General features: G+C 41.4%; 1 protein-coding gene across 1 annotated transcript in view; it reads left to right on the forward strand.

Moving 5' to 3' along the window:
• The window catches only part of PEPD (peptidase D), a gene marked incomplete at both ends in the record, with an annotated part of 97449 nt that extends 85466 nt beyond the window's left edge, over positions 1-11983 (forward strand). Inside the window, 2 exons of the mRNA XM_010083733.1 lie at positions 791-975; positions 11792-11983. Coding sequence (XP_010082035.1) covers positions 791-975; positions 11792-11983 — 377 coding nt within the window. The remainder of the gene's footprint in view (positions 1-790; positions 976-11791) is intronic.
• Positions 11984-12935: the final 952 nt, after the last annotated feature.

Below are 12935 nucleotides of genomic sequence, written 5' to 3' on the forward strand. Positions count from 1 at the left end.
TGAACAAGGAAAATATTCTTCTAGTGTACCTTAGCCCTAGTTGTCTTGACTCTGCAACCGCTCTGTTGATGATGACTCAAAGCCATGGTGAACTAATTAAGACAGTACTGTGTTACTAACAAAAGAGCTGCTTTCTTCTTCCCTCCTCCCTCTAGCAGTTTGTCAAACAAAATTGTATCCTATACCAAATAATAGAAATCTAATGTATCCTGGCACTCTGTCTTTAGTCAACCAACAGTATTTTGTAATGCTGTTGTAGTATGTGTATTAGAGGACTCGTGTTTTATGCAGCCCATTAACACAAGGGAATCATTAATTTCTGGAGAGTTTCTTTGCCAGAAAGATGTGGGCTTTAAATCTTCTGCGTACGTAGAAAAGTACTGTCCATCTCAAATGTTGTAAATGGGTATGATCATTTGAAAATAATAGTGTAGTAATATTTTATGCTCTGCATTTTAAATAACTGCATTTTACAACTGACATTCTTTTGGAACTCTCTCTGATACATTTGTATCTGCGTAGAAATGCTTACATACAGTGTCTTAATGTTTTTTTCCTGTGGATCAGGATTCTAAGGTGCTTCTGTTTCTCTTATTTGTAGTTTTCTGTGCTTTGCATGCATCTTAAGATAATTTTGTCTTCTTTAAAGTATTTTTGTGGTAATATAGTTGTTCTTTCCACCTTTTTTTTTTATATAAACAAAGGACACGTGTTAACATCTGCTTTTTGAAAGTTGTCTTTTAAAACTTTTAGCAATAGTTAACTCAGCTGCTTGTCTCTGCTCTCTAAGGGGTCGCCTGGCCTGACATGCACCGTCTGGCTGACAGAGTCCATCTGGAGGAGTTGACTAAAATTGGCATTCTGAAAGGCAATGTAGATGACATGGTGAAGGTTCATCTGGGTGCAGTATTTATGCCACACGGACTTGGACATCTACTTGGAATTGACGTGCATGACGTTGGAGGCTACCCAGAGGTTAGTGTTAGTCCATTCTCAACTGCCTTGCAGATTAACCCCTCTCAGTTCGATCTGCATTTCTCTTAGCTTATGCATGATTAGCCAGTAGCATCTTCACAGAGGTGGAGCAGAAGTGCATTTAAGTGTGTCTTTGTCTGGATGTGGTATTTTATGCAGTTTACTTTAAGGGAATCTATTAGTTCATTAAAACATAAATTGCTTATGGTAAGAAGTCACCTGACGCTGCCCTTTACGCATTCTTAATCTGTTCAATTTCTACATAGATTGTGTTGTTCCTCCATGAGTCACTGCTGTGACATACATCGCTCAAGCGTACCCTATGATGTGACAGAGAGCATCTCAGTCTACCCAAGACCTGTAGTGGGAAGACTCACTTTCCCCATTCCAGATGTGAGACAGCTGTGGGAGCCCACTGCTGCATCTGGGCTAGTGATTCCCAGTGGGTGTGTCATCTGGAAGCAAGCTGGCTCATATTCCTGTCTTGAATGTAGATCTCCAGTGTCAACATGGTCACCAATGTAGATGTGTTGCTCTGGAATGAGAACAGAAACGAAAAAAATCCATCAAGTCTTCCAAATATGAAAGGATAACCTCTTTTATTCTGAGTTTCTGGAGAAAACACAGAATGATTACCTTTTTTCCTTGAATTAACAGGATGGTTCATGACTGTGGTCTGAAAGCAGAATGCATAAAATTCTGTAACCAATGAATGGTACGATGTTTGCAATGATACTAAAAAAAAAAACCCAAACTCTAAGGGGAATTGAACTTAAGGTTTGAATAAAGAAGGAAAGTTTACAGGAGCTTCAGAAAGTTTTCAGAAGGAATTTCTGTGTGTTATGTTTTGCTTTTTTTGAGGCTGACTGTTTAAAGGTTTTCAATAATACAATACGGAAATGGATCATTTGCCTTCTCTCTTACGTAAGGTGTTCTTTTACAAGAACCTGAAAAAGGAACTGAGAACTTTTTAGGTAAGGTTTAAGCTTATTTTGGAGCTTGTTCATATTGGGTGGGCAGGCCACATAACAGCTGCTACTGCTTGGTTCACTTTTGCAAACAAGGGATGTGATTACTTGGAGAGTTCATGGACATCAAAATCTGGGACCCCGAAGATGCATGCCTTTGCTTAGATTGTTTTTGCTTGTGTTGTGAATAACCTTCCTGAATTTGGTGGACTTACATAGGGTAAAGAGATAGCTAGATTTTAGGAACAAGTGAGAAGAATTGTGGGAGTAAAAAAGTACCATGCTTGATGTTTACTTAGAAACGATGCTTTGAAGGTTAGAGCACATACCTTAATTTCAAGGGAGATTTCTAGAACTGATTTTTGGAGAGTATAGAGCAATGGACCCTGTGCACCTTCCATCCCTCAGCAGGTTTCATTAGTGTGGCATATGAGCTACAGAATCAGTTTTTGAAACTAATTTTTATTTACATATGACCAAAATTATAAATGTTAATTATCCATTGTATTATATAATTTAAGGGTCATTTTTCTGAAAGCAGACCGATCTATCCACAGAGCAACCTGTTATAGATAAAAATGGGTTTAGAGATTGTATTGTCTAATGAGTTAGGCTCTCCACTTTCATACTTCACATGTGTAAAAATACCAGAGCTCTGTGCAGATAGAGAATTCTATAACTGCAAATATTAAAATTATTTGTGTAGACATGCACCTGCATTCTTACATTAATCATGTTAGCATGGCTAATTTACATTCAAACATCCAATACTAAATAACAAATTTCCTGAATATGGGAGAAGCATATATATAAGCTCACAAACAAATAGCTGAAGTTCTGTATTTGCACATAAATATGCATGTCGATAGAGGTGGGGCATCAGGTTAGTTTGAAAAATAATGACTTTGGGGTTCTGCAGAAGTGCAGCCCCTTTAAGCTCTCTCTACACCATTAATTCCTCCTCTGTTAGGCCTTTCACCTCTCTCTTACCCAAAGCATGAGGTTACTTATATTGAATTGACTAAGGTGAGGTACCTGAGTGTCGGAGCACCTGATGGTGGAAAACCCACATCAAAAGCTTGTCAATGGGGTGAACTTCATTAGGCTTCTCTGGGCTTGAAGCTCTAATGGGAGGCACAGTCCCTGCCTGCGGCAGGAGGGAGCTGCACGGCTGTGGTGCCGGGGTGGCACTGGAAGGCTTCAGGGGACGTGGTTTTCCCCAGGTAAATCTGAAAGTGAGCAACTGGGCACCTCTCGTGTCCGTGTGATACGTGTCTGTATTAAATGGGAGAAGGCTTTCTGCCTGTGTCTCGTTGTTTCATGAGAAAACACATTTTGAAGACAGCTAGTACGCTGTGGAGTGATTTTTGGTGTGTTTTAAATGTTTACCAGCTAGCAGCATTTTCACAAGGATTTTCATAAAGCCATTTGTGTGTTTATTGTGCACTGAGCCCATGCCTGTAGTATCATGCTCTTTTTTCTAGCTGGTTAAGAAGCAAGTTATTTGCTTTTGGCCAAGGGAATTTCTGGGAGCATTACAAAGGATTTTTTAAAAATACAAACTTTCCAAGTGAATATTATTCCAGTATTTTTCCTCAAGTGTAAACAGTTACATTTGGAATAATACAATAAGCTTTAATTTCCTAATTTTTATCCGTCACAAAGTTTTGTTTGTTCCAAAAAAACTATTTCCAGACATTGTTAGCTTAGATTAGTTATTCATTAGTAGCCAAAGATTTCTTTTTTCAAAATTGGCAATAATAAGTTTTCATCTTTTCCAGTAAGCTGCTTTCACATGCAGCGTTGAACAAGCACTTTCTTCCTCTTTGACAAACACTGTAAAAAACTTGCATGTTTTCTGCAAAAGATACTCTGGGATATTAGAAAAATATTACATTTCCCTTCCTCTTTTTTGCCATGATAAAGAATAATTGGTTTTGGCCAGCAATAAATGCAGCTTAGCAACTATGGGTAGGGCAAAATTTAAAAGACTGTAACCACCACTGTTTCCCACTGAAGCACGTAAGTAAATGTCCTGATTTTTCAGAAGTACTCAGCAGTCAAGAGCTCCTTCGGGAATCGGGCCTCCTGCAGTGTACTGTGGTATTCCTCATGGGGAAGCCGAGCATCGAACGCTTCTTTGAAAATCTGTCTGCTTCTTTTAAGGGTCTAACTACAACTTGAGCAGTTCTGAAAATTCGGCCCCAGTGGTACTAATCACTTCAGAAAATCTGGCCCTTAGTCAGACAGAGCTAGCTTCAAAGGGTGAAAACTCCGCTGGGTTTAGCTTCAGCTGTAAAATTTAATCATGGAGATGGTTTTCCCACAGTCTTTCATTTGTTTCTGGGTAAATTTGATATGGGGTATAAATGAGGGTTTGTGCCTGTTGCAATGGAGAAAATGTGGTAGGTGATCCCAAATTTTCAGACCCTGAGGTAGATGGGGATGAAGTTTTAATTTAAATCTAGGTTCTGCGTCTCTAGATGCTTGAGTTGATTCAATTTCATGTTATATTAATTGACTGTAAGGCTCTAAAGAATGCTAAGTACATTTGATGACTTTCTATAATAATAAGCCAGTTAATTTAAGTTAGGTTAATAACTACTGTGATTTTAACATCTTGTGAATTAAGAGTTTCATTTTGTTTTGTCTTTTAAAATTATAAGATTTACCTTAGTTTAAACTTTTAATTCAATTCTCTAGTCTCATGAAAAGCTGATCCTTTCATCGCTATTCTGCATCAGCAAATTAAGGTTAGAGGTTTGTTTTGATCCTGAGTTATCCATGTCCTTCCATTACTGTGCATGCTTGGGGAACATCTCTACTGCTCGGAGAGGTCTACAAGCTGTGTCTGGCTCTAACAGTAAGCTTGCTCCCAGATCCCAGATGACTGTCTGGGGATTTAGGTCACCAAACCTACTAGAGAATACAGGAATAATCTTGTTCCCTTTCTTGTTCTGGCAGAAATTGTTTTCCTTATGTATCCTACTTTATGCTGAAGCAGAAGATTCTGGTTTTTTGTGGTTAGCATTGCAGATGATGCATTAATGTTTTTTCCTTTAAGAAGCAGAGGATGAGGTGAATTTACCAAGGAGCCTAAAGCTGTTATGTAGAGCCCCGGTGCTGCAAATTGCTCCCCTTGGCCATAACCTTGAAAAAGCCTTGCTCTAGCTGTGCATACCCAAAACCTGCAAACATGAAACAGCCCGTATGGTAGGCACTTACATGATAAAAGTGTAAAAGGGCCTTTCACCAGTTTTAACTTTAGGTTTTGTTCTTGTAAGCGATTGTACACCTTGAGAAAAGATTAGAAGAAACCTGCTGCTTCAGCTTCATGGGGTCTCCTTGAATCACTTTCTTTCTGGTTCTTTGCATTCCTGAATAGCAGAGCCCTATGGTTGTGGGGGCTGTTGAGCAGGCAGAGTGCAGGCAAGAAACAAAGTGGCGAAGACTTTCAATTCTGCAGCATTTACATGCAGAACAGCACTGGAATCCATAGTGCTTATTGTTATCAGTTGGCTCAAACATCAACCAGGAGAGTTTCCTGCAGCCTAAGATTCTTCAGTGGGATTTAAACCCCTTCCAGAGTTAGGTTAAGCTCTCTTCTTACCCTGCTGCAGCATCTTACATGTGCTCAGAAAAGCTGTGATTGGTTCCCAGCAGCTTCTCCTTGTGAGGACCGATGCTGGAGTTTGGGTGTTTATGGAAACTTAGGACTTGAGGAGAGGCAGAGGAGCAGGGAGGGCTCAGGTGCTGTGTCAGTGCAGTGCTGGGGTGCAGAGGAGCAGGGAGGGCTCAGGTGCTGTGTCAGTGCAGTGCTGGGGTGCAGACCATGCCCTGTCGTACCACAGGGTTTCCCTTCTCTTCTGAAAAACAAAGTGTCATGGACTTGGACTTTTTTTTATTGGTTGGTTTGGGTTTCAGTAGTTCTGGTTGATTTTTTTTTTAATGGAAGTACTTGCTTGTGTTTCTCTTAATTGTTGAAGTTTGTTGCAAAAGACTTTCTGTGCTAAGAGAATTTTTATCTGATTATTTATTGTCCAAATCTTTCTGAAATTTTAAGACACTAACAGAGCTTGTGTGTTTTTCAGCAGTTCATTCTAGACACAGGAAGAGAGAAAAACCAAGACAGTACAGTTCTGCTTTCAATTACACATAAAAGTGAGGTATGAGAGGTACCATAGTATACTTTAGGTTTTTTGCTATGCAGTTTCCACTATATTAGTATCTGAAGATCATAAAAGAAAAAGCCCTCTCATTTAAGGCCATTGCCTATCTATGCTTTCTGTTTGTCACAAGAAAATCTGTCCATTAGACTTTAAATTGTGCTTGTCATTGGTCTCATTTTAAAACAGTGTTGCTGGTAGCTTTTGCAATTCTTTATCTCATTTCTTATGAATTCGCTATCTGAATAGTCTCCTTATCTTCCAGGTTTCTGTTGTAGTTGTCAAGTTGGTGATTTTTGCTATTTGCTATCTCTTTTTTTCTCACACTCATGCTTTAAGAAAAAAAAAAAATCTGTATGTTTTATTATTTCCATTATGATAGTTGAGCTTGGTGACATCTGAGGATCAGCAAGCAAAAATGACATGGGAAGTTATGCTCAGAACCACACTGTAGCAATGGATTGAAATTCAGCTCTGACACAGAGCAGGTAGCGGTGCCTCAAATAAGTGGCAGGTGATTCTTCCTCATTCCCTGCAATAACAGGAAACTTATAAGGCAGATTAAATCTGATACCACGGCTAATACCTAGGAAAAGACAAAAATGTTTTAAAAAATAAAAATAGTGAGTTAAACATCACGTGCCTTCCATTCCCCCAATATTAACTTTGAGCTGTGTCCCAAAAGCTCCAGCTAGTAATTAGATTCTCCTGCAGAAGTGGAAGCTTTGACTTGCAAATGCCACAAGTGGTATGTGATGCTTGGGGCACGTTCTCCTGTAACCTGCTGCTGATTTCAAAGGTGACTATAGCAGCTCAGGCTGCTGCAAAGAAGCAGGATAGATTGAATAAACTAATTTTCATTAGTAGCACTCAGCAAGAGAAACAAGGGCTTAGAGAGAAGGGAGCAGGAGACAAGTGAAATGGAATTCAAGACTTTTATTTTATTAGCGGCGTAAGGCTCTGCTCTTTTCCAATAAATGAGGTAATTAGAAGTTGGGTATATACAGCAGGAGAATAGGGAGCAGTGAAAGAGCTGAGATTTCATTTCAGTGTTGAGTTTGTATAATCTAAATACAATTTATTCTAACTAATTTAAATACTTGATTGCACTTAGCTTGGTAAAATGGTTAGGACTTCGCTGTATTGGATGTCATCTGACTGGGACAGTCTGACATTTTTTGTCAGCCTCAAAAAAGTTCTGTGATGACTTCTTAGCTGGAAAAAAGTACAAGAAACTAGTTTGTGTCATTACATGAGTCTTTCACTGTGGTTCAGTATTTGCAGTTATGAGGAGCTTTGGTGATCTCTGCTGTGGCCGTGTTTTGCTGCCATTGCTGGCTTGAGGAAACTTCTGGGTGATGCCAACTAAGTTTTGCAGCCCCTGGTTTCAGGAGAGAAGGTGTCTTCACATCTCTGCGCTTGCGCATCCCTAGCTAGTGTAATGGCCCTGTGGGGGATGACCAGCCAACACGGAGGCAGCACCTGTGGTTTTATTCTGTCCTGATCCAAAAACCAAGATCAGGCTCACCCGAGGGGACCTGGAGCAATTTCTGCTTCTCATCGCTTTGCCTGTTAGCTGGTGTCTGTGGGACAAGATCCAGCATGATACACATGGCAGTTCTTCCATGGAAAAAAGCAACATGTACCCCCATTAACCATTGAGTTGCTTAGGAGCCAGGCAGTAATTCATCCTTATACAGAGGTAGTCTGGGGATATGTCAAATTCTACTCTTCCACAACCACTTTTCTGGGGAAGAGGCATATGTCATACTTCCTAATTCCCTGCTTATTCCAAGAATAGATCTATATTTTATATTACTGCACGCTTAGTCTGAACTGTTCTTTTGCTTACATAGTAATGAAATCAGTTTACATAATAATTCTCTTGTTCTCTTGACAGTCCTTGTTGCCTAGACATGCTGGTTTTTGTTACCTTACATGAACCATTAATTGCAATCTGATGTTCTTGGCAGGAGTACAGTCGCAAATGACAGTGTCATACATCTGGGCTTACTGTGGGGGAGTGTCTCAATTCTAGAATGTGAGCAGAACCTCCAAATAAATCAGTCTTAGAAAACGGTTTCGGATATAGTCTGTTGTTGCAATATACAGGAAAATAAACATTTCTTCAAAAAGTAATTTTCCCAAAATATCACTGGGAGTCTCTTTCTAGATGCCTAGGTGTTAATATTTTCTAGATTATTCTCTACACTTTTTTTGAGGTAAATTACCAGCTTGTGCTTTACAGTTGTGCAGTACTGAGTGTGACAGGGTCCTGCTCCATGGCCAGGCCTCCAGGATATAACGCTAATAGAAGCAGATATCCACACAGCTGCTGCGCCAGCGTTCACATTTTCACTCTTCATTTCATCTGACTACAAAACAACATCACGGTTATTGTTGAAAACAAGGCATTAGTTGTTTAGCTGCAAAATGAAGGGAAGTTTTCTCCTCACAAAGGAGAAAATCCATTAATAGCAGAAGAGTTGTACCAGTGGATGACAGTGTGAGGCTTTGCTCCCAACAGGGTTTGACTTGATGGAAAGTGGCGATGTCCTTGTTTCAGACCTGTCACCTTCTGTTTGGGGAGTGGTGGTGTTTCGGTCATTTAAAAAAAAATCACAGCTTGTCCTAGTTTTCATAAACAACCAAAGCAGACTGAGAGCTAACTGTCAGCCCCTGGGCCTGATGTCTGTGGTGGCTGCTGAGACGGTCACGAGTGCCCAGAGATCAGATGTCACTTGGGATGCTGAAGCCGTAGTCTGATGTACGTTTTAATCCAGTTATGTTCTCAAAAGGAGGAATTTCATCATCTCCCCAAGTTGGTCACCTTCCCTGCTCTGCTCATTCCCTGTGCCAGCTCACGCTGTCCTTCAGCCTTGCAACAAGCTGGACTGGGGCTGTCATCTTCTTGGGGTATGCCCAGCCACGTACACACCATAGCCAGAACCTGTCTGTCTCCTCTTCCATTTCACACATCTCTTGGTGAACCCTTTACTAGCCTCTGTGAAAAGAAAGCCCATCCACTGGTGTCCTACTTGCTGTCATTGAAAAGCTGAGCAGTCTTACCCTTTCTCTAAAGACCTGTGAGAGATGCTTTCATGGAAGAGATGTGGCCACTGCCATTTACACTGTGACTTCAGTGCCTGAAAAAGCCAAAGACCTGGAGATGAAACCAAGAGCTGACACAGCCTAGAGTTGAGGGAATATCAGAAGGAGTTTGTGAATTCCTTCTAGTGAAGTTAAAATTATACTTCTGGGTAAGCGGGAGTATTCAGGTACCTCGGGGACCTCCCTGCGTTGCTGATGGCCTGGGGAGCCTGCACTGCTGAAGGAGGTTTCCAAACAGGAATCCTCAGGTCTTACTCCTGGGTTGTATATGTGCTGTTAGCTTCTTGTAAGAAGTTCTAAAAGCCAAATCAGACTGCAAGCAGTCCAGACAAAATGTCTACGCATTGCTTTAATGGTTGTACAGAGGCATCTGAAGTAGGCATCGAGGCTTGATTGTCACACCTGGTGTGAAACCACATTTGTTTTAAAAAAAGGCAAAAAAATGCGGACGCTGTGCCAGGGCTGCCTTCAGAGGATGTTTGCCATTGTTTTCCTCACTACGCATTCATCTTTCTAGCATCTGTCTTGGATTGACTGCCTCAGAAAAGGCATTTACAAGTAGAATTGAAGAGAAGTGTATTTAAAAGCCAAATATGGGTTGTTTGTTGTAAAGCAGCCGATAGATAGTTGGCAAGACACCAAAAGGTCCAGACACTAATCTAATTGTTCACAGCTCATGGAGAGATTAATCCACAAGATTGGATGCCCTCATTTCCTTTACACATTACAATGAATGTGTAAGATGCCAAACCCCTTGGGACAGCAGGAGAAAGAGAAAATGGCTCCATTTCAGTGCAGTTATTGTTTCAAGTTTAGAAACATATTGATTCTCTTTGGTTTTTGATAAGAATATAAATGCAAAGTGCCTTGCTTAATATCAGAGTATTCCTGTTTCCTAGCCTCGGCAAAATAAAATCATGCTTTCATATTTTAGTGTAATGTAATGCTCTGCAAAATTCAGATCAAACATAAAATGTGTCAAATACAGAATAAAAATGTTCGGGATACACTCACTGGCTTGCGAGGGCACCAAGAATTGCAAATGCTCTGCATCTCTGAAAAAAGGGGCAAACCTACCTGCAGATGTCCAGGCTGGTGAGCTCTGAAAATCAAGGCTGCTGTGAGATGCTGTGCATTGGAACAGAATAAGCTTTGCAAAGGAAAAAAAAAGCAACCCCAGGATTGCTTGGGTGACCAGTGAGAATAAAACAAACACTGCTGAGTGGCTGTTGCAAGCAGGATTGCTATGCAATAGGCTTTCTCTGAACTGAAAGTGGAGCTCAAGAGCAAACAGTATGGTGGGGCTATATCCACTTTGAAGGGGGAGTGATTCAGTAAGACTAAAACGTGGCTAATCTGCAGAGTCTGCTCCTGCCTCCCTCTGCCCCCCTGCATTGGGGTGGCAGAAATACAGGAGCGTGGACATGCTGGGCAGTGTGCTTTGTCCTGGAGAAGGGGGATGTTTCATCCTCATGGTACCAGTCACGCTGCTAGTGGTGCTGAAAGGAGTCGCCCCTTCTGCTGGCAAGGAAAATTACCGTGACTTTGGCCAGAAGAAAGGTTTGGGAAAGCTACCTGGAGACCAGATAAATAACGCCTTGGTCTTGCAGACTTGTTCATCTCTGACTTACTGGCTAAAGCGGAAAAGTTTTTGTGAGCAAAGTATGTGTGCAGGTTTGCAAGCTAGTGGGCCTGTGAGCTGTTTGCTGGTCATCACAATATTTTGTTGGTGAAATTTTGCTCCAGTTGCAAAGAATTTTCAAAAAGCTAATGGGATTGAGATATATTTATTCCGATGTTGCAATACTTGGCACATTTAGGGGAAGAAAATTAATATCCCGAACTAGTCTTTGCAGTGTTTCTAATTCCTTGACTAAGCACGTCCTCATATATCATTTTACTTTACCAGCTTTTGGGAAGAAGAGAATGTTTTGCTAGTCAGGACTTGTTTTGACTTAGTTTTTAATAATATCAGTCAGCACCATGTTGCCTGAAAGTCTGAATCTGACAAAAGTTTAGTTTTAAATGGGCTGCTTTTATGAGGTCATGTGTAGACTCATTGCTCCTCAATCAAGATCATAAATGTGTAATTTTAATAACATTCAGTGAGAATAAGCATTTGCATATCCTTGGAAAAATTGTTCTCTGCTGCATAGTTCATGTATTTCAGCCATGGCATCGAGGGGGCATTTCAAGATTTGCACATCGCTTAAAATATTGTACTTTGCAAGGGAGGATATAGAAAGAAACAGCGCAAGTAATTATTTTTTTCTCTGTAGTGCAGTACTTTCTCCCAAGGTGTAGAGAGTGATGATACCAAGCATATCCACAGCTGGGATTTCTGTGGTGCAAAAAACAGTCAGGGTGTTGAGTTGAAAGCTGGTCATGGCCGCACGTGAAAGCTAAATGAGGGACAGGAGAGGTAACTGTACAGCACGGTTTCCATCCTCTACTTCCCCATTATTTTTTGTATTTTGGGTGTCTTACGGAGCAGTCCATGTAGGAGGGTCTTGATAAGAGGTGAGCCATGGATTGCTTTTCTGTCTGTCAGAACTGGTGTTTCTTCCGCAGGGGGTAGAGCGCATTGACCTGCCGGGGCTCAGGAGCCTGCGCACTGCCCGCAGCCTGGAGCAGGGCATGGTGCTGACCATCGAGCCGGGCATCTACTTCATAGACCACCTCTTGGACCAAGCCCTCCGTGATCCTGCACAGTCCTGTTTCATCAACAATGATGTCCTGCAGCGTTTTAGAGGATTTGGTGGGGTGAGTAATTCTTAACAGGATGTTTTTCTGAAATTGGTTTTCTGTTTGTTTGCCCTTACTCCATGTTCTTCAGAAGAAATCTTTTGGAAGTTGTAATGTATTGCACATAGGACTGTTCGTGAAGCAGTACCTTGGGCCATTTGACCCTACAGACAAATTGGGGGGGGGGGGGATTTTTAAATGTGGTTTTACACTTGTAATATCTGATTAACGATAGACCCATATTTTCCCATTGATTGAAATACCTTCTGTCAGCACTGTACAGTGACTTGCCAGGTAGGTTTTGTCTAATGTGTGAAACATGTATGTTATAAAATATGAGACTTAGATCTGTAGTCCAGAGTTGGCTTCCTTGACAGCAGCATGGGCTGCTGCTCCCTCTCAGGGCAGAAGAGCCTGATGCTTTTTAAATCAGGGAGGAAGTAGAGAAAAACAGCAATAATTGCCTTTACTGGATTATTGCCAGAACGGTGTGAAACTTCTGAATGTAAAGCCTTCCCTGTTTTCCAAAGGAATGGCCAATGGTCTTCACGAGCACCCGTGCTCGAGGTATCGCGTTGCATGCTCAGACAGCAGTGTGAGCACTGGAGGGTTGGCTAGCTCAGGGTAGCCACGGTCTGGGTGATCATTCCCATGCAGGCAGTTCCTATGCAAGTAGAGGGGCCTTGTTTCTCCATACTTTCCAGGGTGCGTTTCCCATTCAAAGGCACCGCCCTTGCAAAGCATCGAGCAGTTGCAGTGGCTTCAAGTGGGCTTTTATTTTAGCGGGGAGAGCATTTCAAGGGTGCCGCATTGTTCTCCGAGCTTCCGTATTCATGTACAGAGAAGATAGAGCAGGCAGCTGCAATGCCCCATCATCCTCGTGGCTTTTCTGCTAAGTCTCAACGCAGCTAACAATCACTGGCAACGGCAGTGATTTTCTGGTATGAAAAGTCACTCATTAGGAATTGTC

This window comes from Pterocles gutturalis, unplaced genomic scaffold (genome assembly GCF_000699245.1).
Source record: "Pterocles gutturalis isolate BGI_N339 unplaced genomic scaffold, ASM69924v1 scaffold6600, whole genome shotgun sequence".
Classification (NCBI taxonomy): Eukaryota; Metazoa; Chordata; class Aves; order Pterocliformes; family Pteroclidae; genus Pterocles; species Pterocles gutturalis.